The sequence below is a fragment of the Pteronotus mesoamericanus genome, unplaced genomic scaffold, assembly GCF_021234165.1.
Source record: "Pteronotus mesoamericanus isolate MK-2021 breed Mesoamerican mustached bat unplaced genomic scaffold, CSHL_Meso_final contig_24, whole genome shotgun sequence".
Lineage (NCBI taxonomy): Eukaryota > Metazoa > Chordata > Mammalia > Chiroptera > Mormoopidae > Pteronotus > Pteronotus mesoamericanus.
In genome coordinates this window covers 15,990,842-16,018,328 of record NW_026555100.1, presented here as the reverse complement: position 1 = coordinate 16,018,328, position 27,487 = coordinate 15,990,842, and the positions used below count along the sequence as shown (strand labels likewise).

Sequence of the window (27,487 nt, the reverse complement as noted above, 5' to 3'; positions counted from 1 at the left end):
GAAAGGGAAGATACAGGCTTTGCAGTCAGACAAAACTGAAAGGGAACATTCAGTTTCACTCCCTCTTAGCTGTCTGACCTTGGCCCCTTTCTGTGCCTGTTTGCTCAACTATGAAGAGAGCCTGCTTTGCAGGGTCACCACCGGAATGAAGTGGGGCAAGATTTGTGGAGCACCTCTCACATGCCTGGCTCCTGGGAGCCCGAATTAAATCATAGCTGCTGTTATCACCACCACCTTCAGCACCATAGGCTTTTTTAAGTGTTTGAAGGTTATCTGACCCTGAGGCAGATCAATGATGGAAGTTTCCAATGAAAGGAAACAATACAATTTGTAGTTATTTATGCGTGGTGTGACTATTGGAGAGGAGCAGAGGGGCCCAGGTGTCCTGTTGAAGGCAGGGTCCATCCTATTTGTCTATATTTTCAATGCCAGGTACCTAAGTGTGAATGCTTCACTCTTAAAATAGTTCCAGGGAAAAAACTCTGAGTTGAGTGATATCCCTTTTAAAAGAGGCTCTTTTCTTGCCAAACAAAGAGCAGCTGATCACAGTCATGGTTTCTATGTACAGTTTTGTTCTTGACATTTTAAAAGATCCAGAAAAGAGCTTCAAAAGTTCATCCAAAAGTGGATAGAAAGGAGGTGGTAGGAAGACAGGCTATGAGAGAGCTGGAGTCATTCGCTCCAGACAAGAGAGGGTTTGACAGATCTCAAATGTGTTAAGTGTTTGGATGCTGATGCTACTCTGCTACCTTTCATCTCCAGCGACTAGAAGGACTTCTTCCCATCACTGCTTTTTCTTGGATGGATGATTTCCCTTTGTGAGGAAAAGAAGTCAACCAGATGACCTTTTGAGATCTCTTCTAGTTCTAAGTCTTTGTACAAATACAAAACTGCAAATAGACATCTAGTTCATCAAAGTGGAGTGGTTTTCAGTTGCATCCTGTTTATAATGAGGGGAGGTAGCCTGGTGCAGTAGAGAGAGTGGGAGCCGGGAGCCAGGAGTCAGGCAGAGCTGAGTTTGAATCTACCTCCGAAACTCACTGGTGGGCAAGTTACGGTAATAAAAGAACACAACTCATTCAACTGTAGCATGAAGTAATCTGGGCCTCTCAGGGTTCCTAAAAGGAATAATTTAACTAATGGTGGCAAAGCACCAAATATTTAGACTGGCACATTATAGGCCTTGGATAAATTGAAGCTACTATTCTAGTTGGCTAAAAAAATGATTTAAACCGTTAGTTGACTATCATAAAAAAAGCAACACCATTCTGGTTATAGTTATACCATCCTAGGAAAATTGCACATTCAAATTAGGAGACTGATACTCCCTTGGCCCACAGGATCCACTCAGCAAAGTAGAGCTTGTCCGTGCCAAAGAATGTTTGAGGGGGCAAATTACTAACTCGGGCGGTGCTAAGAAGCAGAGGAGACCGAAGGGGAGGTCTAAGCCATCTCGCTAGGAATCTGGTTTCTCTCACTGTCACCACAACAATCAAATGAATTATTTCAAAAAGGCTTCAAGTATATTTCCAAGTATAAGGAATCTATCACATCTCACTGGCGTGTAATCCACACCAAGTATAGTAAAAACGTCAGTCAAAGAACAGGCTGACAAACCAAACTGGTTGTCAGGAACTGTGCCATTAGGAGAGTTCTCCTTCACAAATTATATGAAGCTAACAATGAAAGTCATAAAGAAATTCAGCAGCTTTCACACAGCAATGGAGTGCAATGGTTAAGAGCCATATACTGACTAAAAGAAACCTCCTACTACTATCAGACTTTTCCACAGTATGTAATTTTGTGGTGCTATATCAATATGGCGTTACAATTTTTAGCATTTACAGAAAGATACTGGAGTCCAGTCCAAGACAGAACAGCTCTGGTTTTTGTTTTTCACCAGTGGTGGCAGAACGCCTGGAGGGTGTGGAGAACTGGAAAAGACAGGAGTACAAGGTGCAAACACGTGCGTAAAGTGAGGTGCGCTGAGGGCTCGGCCAGAAACATGGGGGTGTTTCCTGAAGCCCCTGTGTGCCACGCCGAGCATCAGACTTGGCTGGGGAAGCGCATCCTGTTTCCATCAAAGGGGGAACTGGTTACAGTTCATAGAACCAAACAGGCCAGACAAGGGAGCAGAACAATGCTCTTTGAACTGATGGAGTCACATGAAAAAGCTGCTTGTTTTTGTTGGTGAATGAGAACCGGCATGAGGAGTTGTAAAATGACTCCAGAAATATCAGGGAAGGAGCTGGTCGACGTCCAATGTAGATGCCTGTCAATATCAGATCAATGAAGGCTATTTTGCCATTAAATCAATCCTAAGCAGGAATCTCACATGGTAATGAAGCAAACTTCATATTTCCATCATACCACTTTTACATTGTAGAGCCAGGTTAAAATTCATTATTTCAAAAGCATACATTTCAAGTGGCAAAAAACCAATGAGGTACTAAACCAGCCTGCAGAAGCAAAACCCAGTTTCAGTAAGCTCATATTTAGGTCCTTCAAAATGACCATGTATATTCTTACTTTGCTTGAAGTGAACATTTTATTATATTTCCTAAAAACCACAGATACTACAAATGTGATTGCATAGTACTTATAAGCAGGTTCATTATTCTGTATGTGTTTGTGGAATTATTGCACAAAGTAAAAAACTAACATGGCAACTAAGATAAAAATGAAGAAAGTCAAGGAAAGAAAAAACAACAAGAAACTAGGGAGAAGAAAAGTATCTATGATGCTGAGTATTAAGTTCAAAAGTCCTTGTTACCAAACGGTTTTGTTACATTAAAATTAATGTTTTACTTTCATATGCCTCTTTCTGAGTTCCCTTGAACAAACTTGTCTAAATTGCAGATTCTTTCAGTATGTAAATGACTTCTCAGCAATGGGCAAACTCTTCCAGTGGTTTATTCAGTATTTGAGACCACTTGGATAAATGCCAATAAAAGTGTGTTCAGAGGCTTGCAGAGAGCTACTGGCTTAAAGAAATAGAGATAACTTTCAGAAATGCTCATCTCAATACCAAGGAGTAACTCTTGTGTTTGGAGTATCTAAATGAATCAATTCTATGAGGTAACATCATGTTTGACGGTAACAAGGGAACCGATCCATAAGACCTGAATTATAAACTTGAAATGTGTTAATTTACAATTAAGAGGTAAAAAAATAATCCCTTATCTGGCGATAGCTATAACACATTGCCTAAGATAGCCTTTAAGAAAGCTTGTCACAAAGAGTCTGTTGGAGTTAGGGGGACAAGAAATTTCTAAATATGTTAAGGCACATGTTCCTACTCATATTAATGTCCTTTTAGATCAGTCTTCCCTTTACCGGATTTCCCTTTTTCATATTCTTTTTTGGAATGAAAAATAGATATAAATGCTTTAGTTCAATTTGGACATGTGCCTCGTGAAGGACTTCACAGATATTTTTCTTTCTTTTTAAAAATGACCTTCACATAAAAGTTATAGACTTCTTAGATAACAAAGCCCAAAGCAAATAACATCGGACTGCAAATATGGTCATGAAAAGACTAAAGAGACCTTCAGAAGTGGGGTGGCCGTGTGCTAAGCAAACTTAAAACATTTTAACAGAAGCAAATAAAGCATTATTCAGGAAAACAGCAATCGAAGCCACCCGAGGCTGAGGGCACAGAGGACTCCTGTCTAGCAAACATCCTAGTTTAACTAGCACTCTAGTTGTTTTTAGTCAAGTACTTCCTGGGAGGAACAGAGGGGCAAGGCAGACTGCTTTTCTTGACAACAGGAAACAATGTCATTTTGTTGTTGTTTCTGGGTTTTTTTTTTTTTTTTGGTCTTTTTTTAGACACAGTGCAGGACCCAACACATTTTAAGGCCATATGAGGTGGTTTCTGTTGCTTTATGAAGCAGCTGTGGGTTTGGGGAAGGAAATTGTAGTCAAGCTCAACTGCTGACTACTCCGGGTTTACCTGCCATATGCAAAACGCCTGTCTTTGTGATGATCGCCAAAAGTATCCCAAAGCCTGAGAGAAACACTCACTTCATCAACCACATCTCGGGAACGTTCCAAGACCTGAAGGAGAAAGAACATTCATGCTCAGAGCCATTCAAAGGCTCCCAGGAGAAGGATGTCTGGATCCGCATCCCTCAATGCCCATCCGACTCACTCACTTTTAGTTTTCTCGTTCCACCTAACAGGACTTAAACTAAGCCTAATTCTCTTTCTGGAATCACATGATTCAACCACCTCATTCAGGATACCATAGCCATATTTCTAAATTTGCATTGTGCTTTTGTTTTCTCTTGTGCCATTAAAAATATTAGTTTTATTTTGAATGCAGTAATGCCACACCCCTGCATCCCCCTTTTAAAATCAGACTGGTAGTAGCGATGATGCTCCCTGAGGATTCTAAAGAAACTCTGCACATCTTACCTCCTGGCAGACCCGGTACTGGTCAATTGCCCACACAGTTGGTACATGGGTGGCCAGCAGCTGATACTGTGTTAGTGTTGTGTTACATGCCCTGGCACAGATCAAGCGCGTCTTCCCCACGGCGTTGTCTCCCACGACCACACACTTGATGGTTTCAACGTTGGGTCTTTCGTAGTCCATGTCAGTGTCCATTTATACAACTCTGCAAGAAGAGGGTGGGACACCACATTCAAGACACCTAGGCTTTCCAGAGCAATCAAAGACTTGAGGGGTTTGGACAGTTTTCTCTTTGTCTAGGGACTGCTTGGGAGGTGCCCAAGCATAAGCAGGAAGTTTGGTAGTTTTTACTAAGCCTAAGTGAAACTTAAGTTTTCTTTTTATATCTCACACAACTACAAAAACACTGGATTGTTATTTTGACCCCAAACGGTTTATTCTGGTTAACGTGTTATTTTCTCCTTGGTTTTCTCTAAATACAATCTGCCTACTGGATATCCATCCAGACGAGTCAGGACTGCTGGAGCACTGTTATAGCTCACTAGCTACTCACGTTGACTCGTTAAAGAGAACTCATTGCCTGCAGGTTTAACCTCAGGCATTAGGGCCTATGCTACCTTGGCAATACCAGTGTCCGTGCCCTCACAGTCTTCCCATGATTCAACACCTCCCATTGGAGAGCAGTTTTCTATAGGTTTTCGACTATCGTGGTGACATAGAGGAGACTCAGAAGTTCAAGCAGAAAGCACTACCCAACATTCCTAAAGAGTAAATTGTAAGACTGACATTTGATACATTAATTAGCTTATATTTAGCCACTGACTGATTTTTATTAATCACATTCATAATAAAATATATTCCCAAGAGCAGCACCATTAAGCAATATATTTCTTTTTATTCTCCTCCTTTTTGTGTTTTCATCCAGAAATCTGAAACATTTGGTAAAGAGTGTTTTTATCAGGATGAGGAACTACTTTGGAATCTTCCTGAAACCATTAAAAAAGATTTAAAGAGAATTGCTGAGTTGGGGAGGGGGGGGTCAAGAGGAAGGGGAAAAGCTGCTGCCACTAAATGTGGAGAAGACTGCTTTCCGGTAGTGATTAGATGGACGGCCAACCAATTTAAGATTTTAAGATTTAAGATTTTAATGAATTGTAATCACCCTTTTGAGGAAGTGTATTGTCCAACGGAGAAAACTGGTTAGATGGTCATTTTTAGAGTCGATAATGGTTTTAATGGCCATAATGGTGAAGAGGCTGTAGGACCTACTACATAATGGGGACTCAATAATTGAACTGATTTGAGAAAAATGATCACGTGCATAATATGAGATTAGGAGTATAGCAAGAGAGATAGAACGAAGAATATTAAGAAGAATGCTTTTTCACAGCTCGGACCATCTGAACACGAAACTGTCTCCTGTAATGCCAGCACAGGAGGTGATAAACCAGAGGCCGGAGCACTATGTGATGTGAGTGGAGTGATTCAAGGAACAGATGTGGGATGAGATTAGGATCTGATCTGTGGTCTCTATGCCGTGGAGAGGCTTAAAATAGATACTTGCTGCCCAACTGGCAAATACTGTTCTGAAGGTCTTGGGTGGGAAAAGAATCTTAAACAAATCTCCCATTCTGAGGATCAGCCAGGTGTGGTAACTCCTAATATTTATTTCTTTAAAATCTAGCCTTAACATTCTATGGTTTTACTAGTTCCCTATTTAATAGGATAATATGGCAAAAGCATGACTTTGGCATTAGATTAGTGGGTCTTAAGTACCAGCCGGAGAACATTTAGCAGTGTCTAGAGATATTTTGGTTGTCACAATGGTTTTGGGGGAGCTACTGATTTCTAGTGGGTAGAGGCCAGAAATGCTGCTAACACAGTGGAATGCACAGTACAGCCCACACAACAAAATGTCATAGTGCTGAGGTTGAGAAATTCCTGCCTTAGATGGATGTGAGTTTCCATCCTAGTTTCCCCATTTCCCAGTCATTTGACTTTGGGCACGTTATTTTCCCTTTGTGAGACTCAGCCTCCTCATCTGTGAGGTAGGAATCTCCTAAGGTTGTTGTGAGGATTAGGTAAACTGATGTTTTCAGTCCCGGTGCCATACCCAACACATAGGTGACTTCAAAAATTATAATCAAGATACTGAAGATGATTGCCTTTAGATGACAACAAAATTGAGTCAGGTGGAAGACCAGAATTGGATTAATAATCACAAAGATCTATAAAAGGGATACATTTTAGTAGAGCAATTAAAGGGTAAGTCATTGAAAAATGAAGAACATAAATACAAGATGGAGCATAGATGACCTTAGGCAAAGAAGGCAGAAAAAATTCTGGGAGGGAGAAGGATACAGTTAACTAAAAAATAGTAGATTTAGAAAAGGAGCTTAACAATTTTTTTTAGGAGGCATTTCTAGATTCTGGAATAGAATGGTAATGCTTAACAGTCTTCAATAAGTTTCTGGTGACATTAGCTTGGGGCAGCCTGCGCCAGAAAAACAGGCTGCATTGGGAGCCTCACACTCTGGAAACTGAGATATATTATTTTGAATGCCTTATGTGGAGGAAAACCTTACTCTTTTGAGAGTGTAATTTATTTTATTTAATTTTTTTTAGCCAATTAAAAGTCAGAGAGCTAGTCCCTAAAATTTGGTGAATGCATGAATTTAGTAAAAATTGAGATACGAGACAAAAAACGTAGAGTTGGTTTGAGCGTTGCCTTGCAAACCAGCTCTGACAACAGCCCCTCAAAGAGGACTCCCCCCACCATAATTTGAAACATGGTAGCTCTGCTGGAGTAGCTGTGTAGCTTTTATAGGAGACTGCTTACTTTGAGGGGACCAACGCCCTCCTAGTTTTATATTACAGCTATGATTACAAAAATATCATTACTTATTTATAGACACATCTCATGCACAGTCCTAAAAAGAATTTCTGTGTCAAAGGTGAGAATAACATCTATGAGTCCTCTAATCTCTAGCAATCTGCTCACAACCGAGGTGACTGCCAAAGGTGCTGAACCTTGTGCAAAGTGGACAGCATGCAGGGGAAATAAAAGGCAGGGCAGAACTAAACATTCACAGCCCTGGTAAGCACTGTAGACATGGAATTTCCAGGAACGGTTTTCTGGATCTTCAAATACTGAAGATCTGTGTGTGTGTGTGTGTGTGAGCGTATGTGTGTATGCGTAGAAATTTATTTTGTCATAATCTAAAAAGCATTATAAGGGCATGAAGTTACAGCCAAAGATGTAAACTCATGCTACACATGTATTGTTGTAAACTAATTGTTCATCTGTTACACATATACAAGTGAACATTAAATTATGGTAGCAATTATGAAAATATGCAATTTTATTTTTCCTGTTATGGGCTCTAATTTACTCATATCTGGCACTCTTATGGTTGAATGAGCTCTTGGGACCATCTGGATAATGACTATCTGGTTTCTAATCTTTATTTACCCAGAATGAGGGTAATAAATATTATTCATTTAGCACTATTAATAAATTTCACCACCGTAAATCCTGCAGAACTATGCAGATACCCTTTTGCCTTTAGGTACACATCTGAGGAGACAGGGAAGGTATAAAAGAAAAAGAAAACCTAGAAGAACTGACATTGGTAACCTGCTACTATAGCAGCTTTGTAGTCTTCTTACTCAAAACTGACTTGAACTTCATGTCATACTTTTACTGAATCCTCAGAACATAGGCATTGAGGTTAAAATACCTGAAAAATCTACCTGCACACTCTGGAAATCAGGAGTGGTAAATTTCTTTGAAAACTGGCAAGTCCACAAGACAATATGGAGGTTGGCAAGTGAAGGACTTGGTGGGGTGGTGCAAGGCTGCCTCCTGCTCTGGGTGCTAGTGTCCACCATCGATAAGGCTGAGGTAGAACATAGAGGCCATGATCTCCTGGCTATCCAATGACCCCATCTGACTTAATTATCCCACATCTGCCCATGCCATTATTACTGTCACCTCCTGAACTTCAGGTCCCTTCTCCACATTCACCACCAACTCAGCTTTCTTGTTGTGGGCTCAAGGATGGCGCTCCCCACACCCTAGCCTCACAGTTTCTTGCCGTCTTCAACAGCAGCGATATCTGCCACACTCTACTTGAGCCAGTCATACTTTTGATCATGTGCTGGATGCTGTTGTAATCCAGAAGCATTTTACCTCTTGTGCTAGATGAAGTATGGCCACTGCAGCAACTGCCGTCATAAGATGCAATCTGTTTCCCTTCCTCTTGAATTTGAGTGCCTTGTGACTGAATGGACACACCCAAAAGAATGTGATGCTGTGTAAGTCCAGAGTCCCTGTACCTCTACCTGCATGACATTGGAATGCGGTCCGTCATCTAAGAAAGCTGGCCTGGCCTCGCAGAGAATGAAAATTCACAGTGAGAACAGCTGAGGCAGCCCTGCCAATGGCCTCACCAAAGGGCATATAATGTGACGCCATCTTGGATCTTCTACCTTGGCTAACTCTCCAGCTGAATGTAGCTTTATAAGGGGGCCCAGATAAAGCCAGCTCTGGTGTCACCTAGTCAAATCTCAAAGAATCACGAGAAGAGAGTGTTGTTTTAAGACACCAAGCTTTGGGTGATTTGTTATGTAGCAGTAGTTAACTGAAACATGCCCACAGAAAAACTGCAGCACATTGACACCTCCATGTAAAAAAAATACCAGGTTATAGGCCCCTGATATTGGGGCCTGATATGGATGGATGATATTTTCTCTTCATATCACCTTCAACACCTTGTACTGCATGTGTGGCAGGCTGAATAATTGCCCCACAAAGATGCCCATGTCCTAATTACTGGGACCTATGAGTATGTTCTGTTACATGGCACGGGGGAATTAGGGTAGCAGATGAAATTAAGGTTACTAATCAGCTGACCTTACTATAAGGAGATTATCTTGAATTATTAGGAAAGGCCCAATACAATCATAAGGGCACTTCAAATGTAGAAGGAGGAGGCAGAAGGTCAGAGTCTGAGAGAAATGTGAAGATGCTACAGTGCTGGCTCTGTAGATGGGGAAAAGGGCCAAAGCTAAGGAGTGTAGGGACTTCTAGGAGAAGGAAAAGGTAAGGAAACAGATTCTCCCCTCAAGCCTCCAGAAGGAATGCCATCTGCCAGCTCCTTGAGTTTCATCCATTGAGACCCATTTCAGGTTTTTGAAATCTGGAACTATAAGACGATATGTTTGTGTTGTTTAAAGCCACTAAATTTTTGGTAATTTGTTACTTCAGCAATAGGAAACTAATATAGCATGATTTAGCCACACAAATGGCTCCCAAATTCTAAATGTTTGCTACCTCAGTGCCTTTACACATATGTTCTCTGCCAACGCTCCACCATTCCTTTCTGCCTGGCAAATTCTATTCATTCCTTAAAACGTTATTCAGACATTACCTCCTCTAAAGAGCTTTCCTGACTTCCCTATCTCTACACACACTAATGTACTTCCTCTTCTTTACCAATAAGTGGTTCTAGAAGAAGCAATCACAGAGACAAACACACATGTGCACATTCATTTTTTTCCCCCATACTAGTAACTCATGGAATGGAGATTTGTGAAATTTTTTTTTCCTGGGCTATAACTTCAAAGTGTCTATCTTGTGCACATAATGAGTCATCAAGCCTTTTTGGGGTGCTGCTATGTGCTGAAGTGCTTGGAATACATGAGTATGCAATGCCCTGCTTCTGTATAGCTTTCTCTGACTGCTCAGTCTGGGCCAGAGACCCCCCAATTTGTCACTGTCTGCTAGGGTCAACCACAGGCAAAACAGTGACATGGATGTGACCATAGCTGCCCTGGTCTCCTCCTCAAATAATTTCCCTTCCTATGGGGCAACCTCATCTCCACCTTCTGTCCTCAAGATAATGGCCTTCATGATGTCCTGTTCCTCTGTTAAGAGGCTCTCAGAAAGTGTCGGACACATTCACTCCCTCAGTCACACTACAACTAGATGACCATCAAGGAGTCCTGTCCTGTAACTCAATAATCATGGGCACTGTGGCTGACGAAACTCAAGATATTTATGCTTGCTCCAGAGAGATGCACTTTAGTTTAGAGCCACTGTTTGAATTCAGGTGAAGTGTGAGTCTCTTCTAACATCTGAATTTCAGATATTAGGAAGGGTGAGAAGAAAAATGTTTATAATTGTCTAAGACATCTCATTAAGCATTTCCTAGTTGCTCTGAATCACCCTACCATTGGAATATGCTGCCTTTTACCATGACTTTTGCTGTGTTTCTTGTTATATTTGCTACTTTACTCAAGGCATGGTGAGCAATCTGCTTAAAGACAAAAATCTAAGGCCCACAGATCGGCCTTGTACTTTTAGCTCCCTGCAGCTGTTCACGTAGACAGTTTGAGCAATGCTATTGCACAACCACTCAAGTTTCTCATCCTTTAGAAAAGCATATAATCTGAACATTAAGAAATACTTTAACGTGTTTATTTAAAAGCACTAGTGGAACAAATTTTAGTGTATTTGAAGAGTTCGTTCTGAAAGAAAAACTGAGGATTTTATATTATTGACAGAAACAAAAGGGAAATGTTAAGAGTTGCATAATAACTATAGCCAACAGCCAAGTTTCAACTGTGCAGATTTCATTATTCTGAGCTCTTAATCACCAGTCCTAGGCAGGCAGGAGCTGCGTTATGCATGATATAAACATCTCGGCTGGAATGGAGAATGGGTCTGGGGCTGGGAAGGAGACAGGCAGGGCTGGGCTGGGCTTTCCTAAATCAAAACTTCACAGAAATATAGCTCTAAGATAAAATTGCCTTTCATCATTCAAATCAACACTATTTTTCTTCAATTGAAAGTTTTGATTAAAACAGAAAACAGAAGAGATTAAGTAACAGAAAGGACACTGCATAGAAGTCCGGGAATGCAAGCAATACAGAGGCACTTTTTTTAAACACCCACTCATCACCCTGCCAAAGCCCTGTGTTAATGGAGACCTACACAAGCTCACGCTCTCTCTAGTATTTTCTTTTAAACTCAACGTCAGTGGGCAAAGTGAGCCAGGATTAGAAAGAAACTTTCTATCTATCCATTGCAACTTAATAAATGTTGCTCCAATTGAAAAATAAAGAATAGATAAAATATTTAGCTTAAAAGATGCATAAAAATGCCAAGATAGGTTTCAAAACCACCATAAGTAAACTGTGTGCTATGTTCTAAATACACTGCTCAGTCTACTTTCATCTACAAATATGCCATGTAACCTCTCCTTCAATGACTTTCCTTTTGCCATTACTTCTGCTCAAAAGCCCTTTCTCTTGACCCTGCTCCTGGAATTATCTTCCACATTTAGGACTCTGGCAGTCTTAATTAGTTAAAGAAATACAGACTGAGCACTTAGTGGGTGCCAGCGCTCCAGGTGTACAGTAGTGAACAAGCCTGGTGTAGTTCTTGCCCTCATGGACCTCATGGTCAGGTGAGGAGAGACAACTGAACAGGTAGATGCAATCGTACATTTGGGAAGCTTCTTGAAGAAAAAACACATGGGTGTTACGGGGGAAAACAAAGGGTGGGAGCTTGCAGGGAAGCCCCGTTTTCCTGCTCTCTGTAGAATGAAAAAGGTCTACTCATGAGAGGGGAAAGGAAGCAGGGCCAGGAAAGCTAGAATGAGGGCAGCTGGTGAGATGGAAGGTTAGAAAGGTAGGCGGGGCCAGATCATACATGGCCTTTTAGGCCACAGACAGGAGTTGGATTTTATTCTAAATGAAAATAAATGGACTTATTCTCAGGTCAGTGAGAGGCCACTGAATTGCTGCAGGCACAGAAGTAAGAGGTTCTGATTTGCTTTTTTGAAGTATCACTGATATCTCTGAGACTGCTGTGTGGAGGTCACGCTGTGGGGAATATGAGCAGTGGCAGAAGGAACAGGTAGGAAGCTCTGAAAGTCTCTGAGAGAGAAAGCGTGGCAGCTTGGACCAGGATGGAATCAGCAGAGATGGAGCAAAGTAGATGGACCCAACTTACATTTTGGAAGAAGATACACTTAAAACATGCTTCCTTTATACTGTATTTCTTTCATCCCCACTTGTAATATTAATAATTGTGCTTATATTTATTTTGCTTTCAAGCCACCAGGATTATGCATTTTTGACAACAGAAACTGTTAGTCACTGTTAAATCCTCAAATCTTTTCTCAGTGCCGTGGCCATATGTGGCTTTCAATAAACGTTATTTCAATAGAATATAAAAATACAGCCACTCGACCCTCCTTAGGAAAACTTCCACCTGGGGCTGGCAGAGAACTTGCACTCGGCTGTCTCTGATGAATGATCATTAAGCCCGTGGCCTCGAAAACAGTAGCATGTGGCTAAGCCTGCAGTCAGCGAGAGGAACACCTTGAGGGACATCTGTGTGACTCATCATGAGAGTGGTGTTTGACAGATGGCATCGCACCAGCCATGGCTCCTCATCAGGAAAAGCATCAGTAACCATGGGAACCACCAGGGAGCAAGGACCAGGCCCCTTCACCAAACGGAAAGGTGGGGGCAGGGCAGAGCCCCAATGTAGGCTGGCAAGAGTGGTTTAGGGCCAGATCTGATTTAGAGGAAAAAAATGGAATATGATCCTTTATTGTACTCTAGTGCCTAGAACCAATTTATGAATCTTAATAGCATTTACCTATAAGGGTCTCATAAAGTTCACATCCACTTTTAGACATTAACATCCTAATTAAAAAGAAATTCCTAATGCTTTTTAGTGAGCCACTACTTGGCTGGAGGAAAAGGGGAAAAGGGAGGCACATGTATTCACCACATTTAAAGAACAATTTACAATAGAAATGAAAGTGAGTCTTGAATGAGGGAGTTCAATCTATGGCTAAAAGAGCCACATCACAATAAGCAACCAGCTGGGCTGCAAGGCAAGATAGCATTGAAAGAACAAGTGCTTTGGATCCCCTTCTACACATATCTCACTAAAATTAACCTTAGATAGCAGATTTCATGACAGTACCAGAAGTTAAAGATAAGGAGTAACCATATACCAGAAATTTGAAGGATTTCTGCCAAGTTCATTTCTATGGAGCCAAGTGAGGAAGTCACGGAAGGCCAGCAGAAGGCCCATTTATTTCACAGGGCACAGAGCCTGCCTGGGCGGTAAGCGGGATGCCCTTTGGGATGGATGCCTGGAATATGCAATAATGATAGCTGGCTTGACATGGGACACGGGTGGAAAGGGAAGGTTGTGGAGCCCCTGGAAAGCCATTAGAAAACCACCATGCCACCATGGGCAAAGAGTAGCCCCAGTGATTGTCCCGTGCTTAGAAGGGACCAGACAGATAGCACTGAGCACGGAGAAGACTCTGTGTTTTCTTCCTCCAGCCTGTTCAACCATGCCATTTCAGTTTCAACATTGCAACAGGAGTGACTGATCTTGTGATAATAATGTGAGAGGGAGTGGGGCGAGGGCGTGCAACCTCTAAGACTGAACACTGGTACATCTTCAGTGATGAAATTACTCATCATTGTCCTTATCTCACTTTCAAAAGTTCCCTCAAACTGTACCATGCTGAACAGCGTTGCCGTGTACTCTGGAACAGGGTTGGTTCCCGGCTCACCATGGAGGCCTACCTTGGTCTCAGACAGCGCCTACGGTTATCTAAGCATTTGGAATATACTTCGATCTTTGGTCAGCATAAATTCTTTATTTTAAAAAATATGAATTGAATAAACAGAGACCACCTAACATATGGTCTGTTAAAAACCCTGACACATTAAAAAGGACAGGCAATTAGATAAAGATACAGAGGAAATGTCTACTGAAGTAGATACGCTGTAAGAAACAGCAGAAGAAAAATTTTAAAAAAATCTGACCCATGTGCTTGATCATGCAAAATAAGATAATGCAAGTATATAAACTAACAGCAGCTGAGGCTATAAGTAGGCAAATTGCTTAATCTTTCTAAGCCTCTATTTCCTTATTTTTAAACTGGGGATAATTACCTCTCACAATGGGTTGTTGTAAAGATTAAAGTAGATAATGCTTGTAAAGTACTTTAATCACTGTGCCTGCCATCAAGAGAAGGCTCAATTAGTCTTATCTATTAACATTGTCATTATTTAATATTATGTTTATGTTGTGCTTCCAATAGTAGAAATGCTAATGTTATGCTATGAAAGGGAAAGTGCAGGATAGTAATCTGAAATACAGTTGATGAAAACTACATAAACTAAACAAGTATGTGTAACTCAGATAAAATTGGGACCTCTTCCTCAGTCTTTCAGTTGAATACCATCTTAGCACAGTTGACGTATCTGAAATGTGGTTTACATAATATATCAGGCATCTCGCAGCAAAACTCCTAAAAAAGAGTTACACGTCTCATAGCAACTGCCTGAATCTGTCTCTCTGCCTCTCAGGAAGAACTCCAGATCTTTTCTTTTCAGGTGCTTCTTCTTCCCCTCCTACAGGACCAGCCACTGCTCTCTCTTCTCTTAACTGCATTTCTATCCATTATTCCCCTCTGCCGACTAAATGAATCTGCCTTGGGATCCACCCTGTTCTGGGGGGCAGGGGGAATGGGTGAGCATTAATATATGAATACTTATAATTTAATAATTGCATCTCTGTCATGTAAAGAGAAGCAACACCAACCTCTTCCTCCTATGGCAATAATACATGGAGAGAAAAAAAATGGAAGGGAGATACTAAACAGGTATCAGTGATTATTGCTGGATAATGGGACTATATTTTGTTGCATTTTTTTCTACTTTCTTTTTGTTTCCAAATTTTTTGCAGTGAAAATATATTACCTTTCTTTGGTAAACTGAGATAAAATTCACATGCCATAAAACTCACCCTTTTAAAGTGTACAATTCAGGGTGTTTTATTATATTCACAAAGTTGTATGACCATTCTCACTATCTAATTCTAGAACATTTTCATCATCTCAAAAAGAAACCTGGTGCCCACTAGCAGTCATTCCCATTTTCCCTCTTTTCAGCTCTGGAAGTCACTCATTTACTTTCTATCTCTCTGTATATGAGTGACATTTCTTATAAATAGAATCATACAATATGTGGTCTTTGGTGTCTGTCTTCTACTTCATATGCTTTCAAATTCACCTATGTTGCAGCACGTCTTAGTACTTCATTACTTTTTATGACCGAATAATATTTTAAGATGTATTACTTCTATAATGGGAAAATATTTTAGTTTTAACAAAAGTAATGAGTATGTAAGTGTAATCCTTGGTTGTTTATTTTACTAAGGATACACTGATACAATTCAATAATAATATATGATTTTTGATGATGCATAAATTATTTTTCAAAACCATATATTTATAAAGCACAGTGAGCCTTTAAAACCTGTTTTTTTCCTGACTCAAACTCTTAACTAAAGATATCTTGCTGAGTATCAGACAAAAATTCAATGATATAGAGACAGGTGTGGACACCCAGGACATATATGTAAAATTCTGTCTCATAAAGAAGATGAATAATCCTTGGCTCTTAAATTTTGAGTGTTCAAAGACAATGCTTTCAGTACTGATGAGCAATTTTAAGACACTTTTTAGACACATAGCACACGAACTAATCTGTGAAAATCAAATATTTTAGGTGTGGATCGATATAGTTTAATTCAGCTTTACACTCATTAAGAAGAAAGAAATTCCTAACTTGTTTGTATGCCTACTGTGTATTTGTGTACCTGCAAATCACAAACACATATTGATATATACTCAGTGCACAAATTTATGTTATAATTTTTACTTATAAAGGCAGATTCTATATATCTTCAGTTATAACGAAGATAGCTAGACCACAGCTGACTGCAGCTACCTCATATAAAGTAAGGGTTCAGTGAAAAATCAAATTCTATAAATGAATGACTTACCCTGAACATAAAACATAAAGCATTTCAAACATACTGAGGATGTAGTGGGGTGGTGAAGAGGAGCGGAATGCTTGTGGTGTCCTTGGTCTAGGCTCTGGGTACATAGGTAGGTTTGCTTGAAAAGATTCATCAAAATGTACACTTGATATCTTTATACATTTTGCTATGTATATTTTACTTCAATAATTTTTTTAAGTAAAAATAGCAACAAAAGACCCTACACATTGGATTTGGAGGGCTTATAGTCCTCATGTGGGTGAGCCTTTGTTAAGGGCTGAGTCAGGAAGCTTTGTCGAGAATTAATAATTAAAATATTGGTCAAACCTTTAAACAGCCAAAGTTGTTTTTGTCTGAGAAAGTTAAAATCAAATCTATAGAAGAGACATGATTAAAAATCCATCCTTATGAAAAAAAGTCTCTGGAGTGTTCTGTAGCAACTTGTTCATTCAAAGTATTCTCTAAAGATGTCACTGGGCCAGCTTTTTTAGTACCAGAGAGACCACTTGCTGTGAAACCTTCAGATATGATGACAATCACACAATTGCATTTAATCATTTATGAAACTATAATATGACAGTTAGAATTAGGTTATGCTCTGACTGAAGCTAATGAAGAAAACTGTTTTTGTTCCCCCCAGAATTTCCTAGCCAAGTTATCACATAAATGCAAAAGTGCTGGTGGACAAAACCCAGACTGCTTAAAATCTCATATTTTATTTAAGATTATGGGCTGACATCAATATATAGATTCTTGCTAGTATTTTCAGGACATGTTCCTATACTTTCCAACTCTTGGTGGAAGTTATTACATGAACATTTTTAAAAAGCAAGATGAAGCACTATTTGTGGGAATGGAAGATTATACCATTATTCAGGATGGCAACTGGCACTCAGAAGACTTTAAAATGTTTACAACTTTCATCAGTTATAAGACTTCATTCCTGGAAAAATAATTAGGGTATACAAGAAGATTACATTAAAGGAATGTTCATCATATCACTGTTTATGGAAACAAAATACTGGAAACAATTTCAGAAATACAACTACAGGAGATTGGTTAAAACAACAACAACAATAAATGTCCATATAATAAGAGGGTATATAACCACCCAAAATGTGTTACAGGAGTACATTTATTGTTATAGTTAGATATTCATGGGAAATCTTTAAAGAAAAAAAGATTACAAAAATATTTTCGGACTAACACCATTCCTTAAATATTATGTGTCTAAATATACACAAAAACATATGGGATAGAGATACATTAAAATATGAATGCCAGCTACTCTTTTAATTGATTTTATTTATTTTTCCTTATCTATATATCCCATCTTTTCTATAAGGGACATGTCATTTTTATAACAATGAGTTTTACAAAAAAGTGAGGGTGAGAAAGTAGGAAAACCCACGACTAGAATATTCTTTTATTACATGGAATAATGTCTACTCTTGATCTTCTCTCTGCATACCGCGAGAGCTTTATGTGAAGTGCCTTTCATATAGTAGGAACTAGTCCTGCTGTTCATGGAAACTTTTGATTCTGGGCAGACATCCCACTCATCATCAATATCATTTTGGAGCTCAGAGTCATTCAACTCCCTTGACTTATATCAAAGAGGAATCTAATATCTCAATAGGCCCAAACAAGAAAACTATATAGCCACTTGTCTAGAACAATGCAACAAGAACAGTTGCTGAACACCAGGGGTAGAAACAACACAACAGGATAATCTCCTTCTCTAATCTTTTCAGATCATGTCAACAGACTTTGAGAGATTTCAATTCTCTTCCAGAAGAGAGTCCCTGGTCTACTTCAAATAAACAGATTTTTCAAACATATTAGAATTTAAAATATTCTAGGTGTTCACTGTTGATTTTTGTTTAATACACACAAAGGGAAACAATTTCCCTTCCTTGAAGCCTCTTTCTAGGAGCCTGAATGATCCGCTGCCAAATTTAGCCTTGGCTACATCTCCATCATGTCTATTATTTCTTCATGCTATTGATGTGAGGCCAAATTTCATCCTCATTTAGAGTGCATAAGAGCAGATGTCTCGATGAAAGGGGGAGCTGGTGAACCTATCTGAAAAGAGCCAGGAGAATATTCTGTGCTGAAAGGAAGCACAGCTTCATGGATTATGGCGCTAAAAGCTCATTGTCATATGAAAGAATCAATGGCCTTGGTCATACTATATAAGAAATAAGTGAGAGGAGAAGGAGTGTAGAGAAGGCAATCAAAGATGGAGGTCTATTTATAGGATGAAGTATTACACAGCACTAAAAACGGGTGAACTACGGCTACAGAACACAAACATAACATTGAGAGGGAAAAGCCTCACACAAAAGAGATTTTGTTTCGATCAAAGCTCAAATCAGGTGAAACTAATTGATGGCATTAGAAATCAAGATAGTAGTTACCTTGGTTAGGTGGTGACTAAATAGGGGTTTCAGAAGTCTTCTGGGTGGTGATGTTTTATTTCTGTATGTAGGTGCTAGTTATGTGGGTATGTCCAGACTGTGAAAATTCTTTAAGTAATATACTTACAACTTGTGTATTTTTCTTTAAATAAGATACACATCAATAAAATATTTTATATTGAGATTCCTGAGCCCTAATCCAGACCTACTTACACCATGGGTTACATATTTCCTGGGGTATTCCAATGTATAGCAAAGACTGAGAATCACTGGACCAGATTACTTACACCTAGTGGTATGCTAGAGCGAGTCCTTATTACCCCATGAGAACTAGTGGTTAAGTTTTTAGGGATTTTGCAAACCTGTTAAAATAGGCTTAGTATTAAAAATTAAATTACATAAAGTTTTGATTAAATAAATTATACTAAAAGAGAGGTACTAAAAACTCAAAAATCATCATTTTCTATTTATTTTACTACATTTTACTGTTATCTATATTTTTGAGGTTATTTATGCCAATTTTATCTGCATGACGAAAATACTGTATAGTGGTGTGTTACTCTTCCACCTCTTCGCAACTCTATGCACTGCCTTAATGATAGCTTGAAATAGGCGATGGTGGAGCATTTACACCACAGAAGTTAGCAACCACTATGTTAAAGCTTTAATGATCTGTTCATTGTCTTAAGAAAATGATTAAAAACTTAATAATGTAGATCAAACTTAAAAGTATCATATGTGTAGCTGTTACATTGTGAATAGCACATTTAAGGAAATATCCTTAGAGTATTTAAAAACAATTACCTGATTCAGTAAAGAAGTCATTTATATTTTTAATCAATGTACACAGTTCTGACATACGTCTTTGTTTTTTCACCTTTGTCTTACTAACAAAGAAAACTATCAGCCAACATTTATATGAAAATTACACCTCTTCATCAACTGTACCATAGGCAGGCTTTGGATAAAAGAGTTCTGCAAAAGGCAACAAACATTCTGTGAAACCCAACAGGCTATATGGAATTTACAATAAAGAGTATTGTATATTTTGTTACTATTTGTAAGTTATATGCTACACACATTCTTTATGTCAGTAAAATTTACGATCAGCTTATGTATGCACATAAATGCATTTTTTTTTCCAGAGAGCTGGTTGATTTACCAGCACACCTCTGTCTACATTCCTCCCATATTTAAGATTCCATGGCTCTCTACTATGATTTAAGAAACAAGCAAACAAAATAAGGTGGGAGTCTTAGGGCCTATAAGGCATGAGTTTTAGCATAAGATACAGTAATGACTGTACTTTAGATTCTCACGACCCAAAATGAGGTCCTCAGAGTGGTAGCACTGGCATCCGTGGGAAACTTGTGAGAAATGCATAATCTCAGGTTTCACCCCAGAACTCCTGAGTCAGAATCTGCATTTTATCAAGATGCCCAGGCGATTGGCATGCACACTAAAGTTTGAGAAGCACTACTTTAAAAATAAACTCCTTGGTATGAACTGAAACTTATATAACCAATTTGAAATTAGTAATAAGGTTAGGGACAATCTGGCCATTAAGATGCATCTTTAAGCATCTACAACCAGTTTAGCCAGGTCACAGCACCTGGGGAAAATACAAATTGCTACCCCTGCACCTGAAGAAAAGGACCTACCTCTTGCAACATTTGTCAAATAGTGAAAGGAAAACTCTACTACTGGGAAAATAAAGGTTGTTCTAGGCCATTTAGATTATTCATTTAAAAAGGAAAAAAAGTACAAGAAAGAAAGAAAGAAAAAACACAGTAGCTTTCCTCCATGTATGTGATGAATAGGACATGATGCCACGGGCTTGGCTCTGAAAAGTCAAAGCAGGGCAGCAAGTGCCACATGGCGAAGTGTGGCAGCTGGGGAGAGGAGTGTGATGAAACACTTCCCAGAGATGTAATTTAGGCCAGGGTAGTTATCAAGTGCTGAGGGTGAAAGGGGGAAATGGCAGTGCTTATGCTTTTCCTATCAAAATACCAGTCAGCCACGCAGGACAAAAAGCAAAGCCAGGGCCTGCACACAAGAAAATATTCGACGCTAGAGTTAATTGAAATGATGGGAGGAAAGTGTCACATATTTTGAAATTGAAAGCAAAAATGTTCTGCTGGCAATAATATTCTCTGGGAATAATTTCTTAGTTATTTGGTTGAAAATATTATAGCTGCTTTGAGATGCAAAGGTCTATGTGGAAAACGCGTTAGATGCTTAAATAGTGTCTGGAAGGAAATGAGAGCCACAAATCTCCAAGAGGAGCTTGGTATTAGTTGTGGCAGAAACTGGAACAGTGAAATAATTCAAGTAAACTTTGGCAACCCTATATGAAGAAAACAAATCAATTAGAATTGTGATCGGGGCACTGGTACCAGAGAGAACATTGCGCCTGTTTTCACCCAAGAAAAAAAGCTACTAAAACCGTCCATTGCAGTATCAGAATTCAACTGACTCCAGTACATTTGGTGGTAAAAAAGTATAACTGCCCTAATGTGTTATAATATTTTCCCCTGAAATAATCTAGGATGGGTAAGAGAACTAACCCTTACTGAAAACACCTACTATGTGCTCCATATGTGTGATTTCACAACATCCTCATAATCCTCTGGGTGAGGTGATACTGTCCCTATTTTACAGATAGAAAAATGAGGTTCCAAGAAAGTGCTTCAGCCATGTCACATATTTAATAAAAACCTGGAGCTCCACAGACAAAACTGAAGAGCTCCTTACTTGATTAAAACAAATTGCTCAACAAAGCTTGGCAGAGGTCAGAGTATCGGGCTGTTATGTCTTGAATAAGAGGAAAGGATTGTTCTATATCAGTGCCAATGAAGATAAGTGAGGGTTCTCTTAGTAGCCAACATATCTTTACCTTGCTGGATCCTCTTATCGCCCATTTCTGGATGTATCTTAGGTTTCAGAAGTATTATGTACTTGATAGTTGTAATTCTGGCTAAGTTGGAGGGTTTAGATGACTCGGCATTTTTCTGCCACCATTATGTAATAGAACTGAGCCCTGGGCTGGGACTTGGAAGCCTGGGTCCCATTCCAGGTGTGTCACTTATTAACTATGACAGTGGGTAGGTTATAACACTTCTCTAGGTGGCAGTTTTTTTTTCACATACATGAGGTTGGGCTGAGTACCTTAAGAACTTTTCTGGATCCGTGATTCAACCCCCCACGACTCAACTGTTTAAGATAGAGACTTCCATCAAAATGTATTAGGAATGACCTGAAGAGTTAACAAATTTGTTGAAGCCAGCCTCCTACATGGTTCAAGTTACATTAAACTTTTTTTTTAAAGCCATAAAATAATTATGTAACTCCTATACTCTACCAACTGCAGTAATAACCTGGAATAAAATGGTTTAAGTGTTGTTTTTATTTCTAGGTGTTCCTTTAAAATGAATATATATACAAGTTCTTAGATCTGGGTGCAAATCCAAGTTCTACCTCCCATTAGCTCTTTGACTTAACATATCTGAGTTCTATTTTTTGCTTCTATAGAATTGAAATTGATAATGAACATTAGCTGTCATGTAGTAAAGGTGTCTGGCTTCTAGTAGGAGCATTAAGTGCTGGTTATTGTTTTTACAGTGGTAGTTAAGAGTTGGAACTATGGTTGGGTATCAATTCAAGGGAAATTTCTCCAGGGGGATGGAACCTGAGATAGTAACCTCATTAGAATGGGCAACTTGTCATGAACTGTGTCTGTGTAATAAATAAACTCAGGTATGGAAGGGAGAAATGTAATTGCTTTTTATGGACCTACTGGAATCTCTCTCTTTCTTTTTAAAAACTTTTTAATTCACCTTTTAGTGGGTAAAACCTTACCAAAGTATTTGAAGACCAGAGAGTTTCCTTGGGCATTTGGAAACAGTGGCTGTCATACCCACATTTCATTTTAGTGTCTTATTTGTCCACTGCCCAATTTCTGCCCTATGTGCACAGGAACAAAAGCGTCTAGGAAGAGGAGGAGGTGACTCACTTTGCTTATGTAATAAAAAACCAAACCACTTCATCTAAACTCCAGAATGAGTTACAGTTTCCCTGTAAATAAAGTGATCAGTGGATAAAAGGCAAAAAAACAAAAACAAAAACAAAAAAACCCAACCAAACCATTCTGATGATGACATATAAATAACTAATCCACACACATGCCATCTGCTTGAGTGACCGCCTCTTGCCCTCCCCCTCAAAGTTTTCTCTCTCCCTTCTCCTCCACCTCTACTCACACACTCTGCCACTTCCTGTCCCTTTCTACATACCCTACTTTTTGTGGCTTAATTTTTCTTCTTTATCTAAGTTTTGTTCTGGTGTTGTGAGGTTGGTCAAAAAGGTTAGGTGGAAAAAAAAAGATGAACATGAGAAACAGATTCAGACCACCTGAACTCTTTGAACCAGTCCTATTACATGAAGCCCAAGTAATAATATTGAGATTGAACTGCCTATTTTCTAAAATGAAGATCAATGGAAAGATTAAAAAAAAATTCTTCTGTTTTATACAGGTAAATTTCCTGAGCAAAAAACATAGTAAAATTTTAAATGATTCCAGTCATATTTTAAGATGAGTCAATCATATTAACTAAAACTTTCTAATGTTAAAAAAAAAAGCAATGATTGCTAATTAAGTTATCATTAAGAGATATCACACAAATTCTAAGCTCTCTTTTGGTGCTAACACTGTATGATTCAGAGTATAATTTTACTCTTTAAGTTATTATAGGTTTATAATTGCTATACTGATATATTTATGATTAAATATCAGTTGATGTTGAGATCCCAACCTGTAATGGGATCTTCCCAGTACAATAATGCTCTTTTTTATTAATATACTATATAATAACTTCCAAGTATAGTGTAATTTTGTAATGATAAACTATATAACAACTTTTACTGGACAAAGGTGTCATAGGACAGCTTATAACCATTCCTTACATACTTAAAAGTATATCTTAACTAAGCTTTTAGGGCTATTAGCTTGAGTTGGTAGTGTTAGTACATTAAAAAAAGATGATATATTAAGGTTTTCTTTAGTAATTTGCTCCCATTCCTTTTTTAATACTCCTTTACATAATACTCCCTAAGAAGGATAAAAAATGTTACAAATCATTCTATAAAAGGTAGGGAAAAGGGGGGAAGAGAAGGCTATGAACCCAGGCAAAAACAAAATGTCTTATTTAATCTTTAAATATTGGCCACTTTCAGGACTTTGGTTGGGATATATCTATTATGTATCCAAATCTATTACCTGGCACATTTCAGACAAATTGAGGTTCTAAAAGGAATACTGTACTTTTAAGCAACATGCCAAGTTGTAATGCTTTCTCAAAGATACTATGCAGATTCAAACAGCTCACAATTTTGTTACAATGCTTTTGAAGCAATAACACCTTCGAATTTGAGATGCTCAGCTGTAATTTAGTGGTTCTACACGACTGCAAAATCTCTCCATGTTTGGTTGAAATTCTACATTCCGTCTTTTCCTTAAACACTCACCCATTTATCATCTATCCAGACAAAATATGTACTGGAATATTTTTTGCAATGACAAAGTAATTCCACAGAGTGGAAAATGCTGAACTTCTCATAAGTGCACTAATGACTGCCATTTAGCCTTTTGGTATATATGATCTTGATTTAGTTTCTAATCTTTTCATACATGAATGTTTACAATCTTGCCTTTTAAATCTATTTGTAAGTTCCTTAAGACCAAACATCTCAAGACAAAAACTTTCTCCAATCTTTGACAGTCACATGCCAGAAAGTAGACAGGAATACTTATTATTTCACTGCATTACTTTAGAAAATGACATTTTTTTTTTGTAACAACAGTATGATGTGAGCTCTAATTACCAAGTTATATTAGGCAAGTCTCTTAACCTTCCTTGGCCCCAGTTTCCCTATGGGAGACAAATTTTTCAACTAGAGAGTTTAGGTTTTAGAGTATGATAGAACTTTTTTTTTTAAATTCTATTTCTTCCATTTACTAGAACTAGGAATTGAACCTATTATCTAACCTCTCTGAAATTCCAGTTCCTCACCTCTTGTTTTGGAGTCAAGATAATAATCTCACATCAAAGGGTTTTTTTTTTTTAGATGCAGAATAAGAACATAAATGTAATGAATGCAACGCATTACCTGAACTTTGGTTCATGCTCAAAAATGTCAACTATTTTTTCAAGTTTCTTCTAGTTCTAGAATGTTGAGATTAGGATAGAAGTAAAACTTCAATTATCAAGCACCCAGGTCTGCAGTATTCTAAGCTATTCAGACCCTCCCTTCTCCCCCCAAAAAAGTCTTACAAAGAATAAACTGCTTTAAAGTCCATTTTAGTATCATTTTCCTCACAAAGAGAATAATTTCAATAATCATTGAACTTATGATGTTCATAAATTATTCTTTTAAAATATGACAAAGACAAATTGTTGTAAGACAACTTGACTAAGAAACCTGCTCTAAAAATGCATGCTCAGAATTAGACACAAGTTTTAACCTGTGATCACAAGTTTGTACAAAAACACTAACCTGGCTTGCTGGAAGGGAAGAACAGACCACTCTGCCCACAGCTGGACTTACCTACATAAAAGAGAGACATGCTTTATAAATCCTACTGCTTGCCAGGAGCACATGGGGAGCCAATAAAATTTTCAACATACGTTGTTTTCATTCCCTCCATCCCAAAGTGGTAGAATCTGCTTTACTTTTGCTAGGTGCTAATGTTAAAGTAGCATTTCTTTGGGTAAAATACATCCTGAAATAGCTAGGTTAATATTTTGTAGCATTGGTGAAAGTATATTTCTGAGCATTTAGGGATGTTACAAAAAAAGCATTTGGCCACAAACCCAAGGATAGGAACAAGGAAAATCTTATAGGCATTTTATAATACAGAAGTCATGGATGTGGACATGGTGTTCCTCCAAAATAATATTTTTAGACAGTATTCTCATAACCTAAAGTCCAAATGATTTTTTCCCTATTAAATTATATTTGAATGGCCAATAAGTTGTGTAATTGAGCGACTGACATCAAACTGCCTGTGTTTCTATTTCCACCTCTTGGTCACACACAGCCTTTTGTAATTCGAATTTACACTACCGTCAAAATTTTGGAAAATGACAATCAATGGGCAAGTTTAGAAGAATACTGGCTATGATTTTATTGCTTCATAATTATTTCAGTCCTCCAGATTGGAATTAACTGGCTAAACCTCTTTCCCACTAAAATGTCCAAGTATGAACCAGGAATCTTAGAGGAAACCTTGTTTAATGTAATAATTTACTGCTCACTCCACCTGCAGAGTAGTATGTGGATGTTATTTACATTGGCAAGAACTTATGTTTATTTTCTAGCAACCAGAGACTCTCTTAGGCATCTATGAAGTTATTGGAAATGAAATATAACCCCCAATTTCTAAAGAGTGTTTGTAAACGAACTTAGTGTATATTTGGAGAAATCTAGAGCTTGCCTGAGATCAAACAGAGACTATTGGCTATGTATATCTGCTGATAGTGAGAGAAGGTATACAAAGATGACATCTACTGATAACACTATCTTTGCAGTTTAGAGAGGATACATAGTTCAGTGTAGAATATGCAGCACAGCCTGGCTGTGGGTGGGAGAGCCCCAAACTAGAGAAATCTCAAGTTGAGCATCTGGCTGGGGTCCAACAGAGCTGCATGAACCAGTGCAGGTTGGGGGAAGTTCAAAGTCAAGGAGGCTCTTTTGGTCTTCCTAGACCTTCCTAGTAAGGTCTGGGTGCCTTTGTGTGTATATCAACCTTCATGCATTTTTTTCCCCCAGCAAATGTGTACAGTCAGCTCGAAAGGCACAGCTTGTGTGCTGACGTGCAAAGCCAAGTCAAAACCCTGTGCTTGGCGCTCGCTTCTAACTTTCTGGCTTGTCCAAATCTAAATATTGACATTGCTCCTCAGTTGAGATGTTTGATACTGCTGAGGATAGAAATGGCACAGCTAACAGTAGGATCTAATGATATATTTTTACATAGTTGTGCCTTCCTCTCACTTCTTTTTTTGGAGAGGAGGTTGGATTCCCTTGTCTGCACACTCCCTCCCACCCCCATTGTTCCCTCAAAAGCTGAGCACACCGAGACTAGGTAAGAGGTTTTGCAAGCCCCTCATGGCAGCTCTGACTGTTGTCACAGCAACTCACAACAGACTCCATAGACACGGGGTTGGGGGTTGGGAGCTCCAAACTGTGGGCTGACCAGTCAACTCATGGGGGCTGCAGGCGCCTAAGGAGCCAGCGTATCCCCCCTTTCGGGACCTCCGGCTCCCTGCCACCATCCTTCCGAGGATAAGAGCCCTCTTGCCGGCGCGGCACCACCCCCTCCCTGGCACAGCCAGCCTGCTAGGGATGCCTGTTGTTCATTTCCTCAGCTCTAAGTTAGGGGTGCGGCTGTGCGGGCGCTCCTAGAAATCTCTTCTGTTTGCCTCTGATGTGAGGGTTCCCGGCCTCTCGGAGAGGCGAGGGCGGCTCCTAAGGCAGCTCGGTCCCACAACTCTCTCTCGGGACGCTTCTTACCGCGTGGCGCGGCCCGGGGCCCCCACATGCCACCCGCTGGGGCCGGGGCGGTGGGGGCTCCGCGGCGGCTGCTCCGAGAAGTTTCATACCGTAGCGCACTCACGACACAGAACCTACCCTGAAGCCGAGCGAGACGCGAGCTCTCTCCGCCTTCAAGGACTGGGGGGAGCGGGGGGAGGGGGCCCCCGCCACT

General features: G+C 39.2%; 1 protein-coding gene across 3 annotated transcripts in view; it reads right to left on the bottom strand.

The window, feature by feature from the left end:
• RHOBTB1 (Rho related BTB domain containing 1) overlaps positions 1-27,487 on the bottom strand; it is a 104,526-nt gene that overhangs the window by 33,197 nt on the left and 43,842 nt on the right. The window contains exons 1-4 of one of the 3 annotated variants that reach the window (XM_054572737.1): positions 27,412-27,474; positions 25,279-25,329; positions 4,420-4,621; positions 3,956-4,059 (exon numbers count right to left, since the gene is read on the bottom strand). In XM_054572737.1, coding sequence (XP_054428712.1) covers positions 3,956-4,059; positions 4,420-4,611 — 296 coding nt within the window. In that variant the 5' untranslated portion in view covers positions 4,612-4,621; positions 25,279-25,329; positions 27,412-27,474. Of the gene's footprint in view, positions 1-3,955; positions 4,060-4,419; positions 4,622-25,278; positions 25,330-27,411; positions 27,475-27,487 lie in introns of those variants that run through there. The other 2 variants (XM_054572738.1, XM_054572739.1) reach the window with 2 other exon arrangements.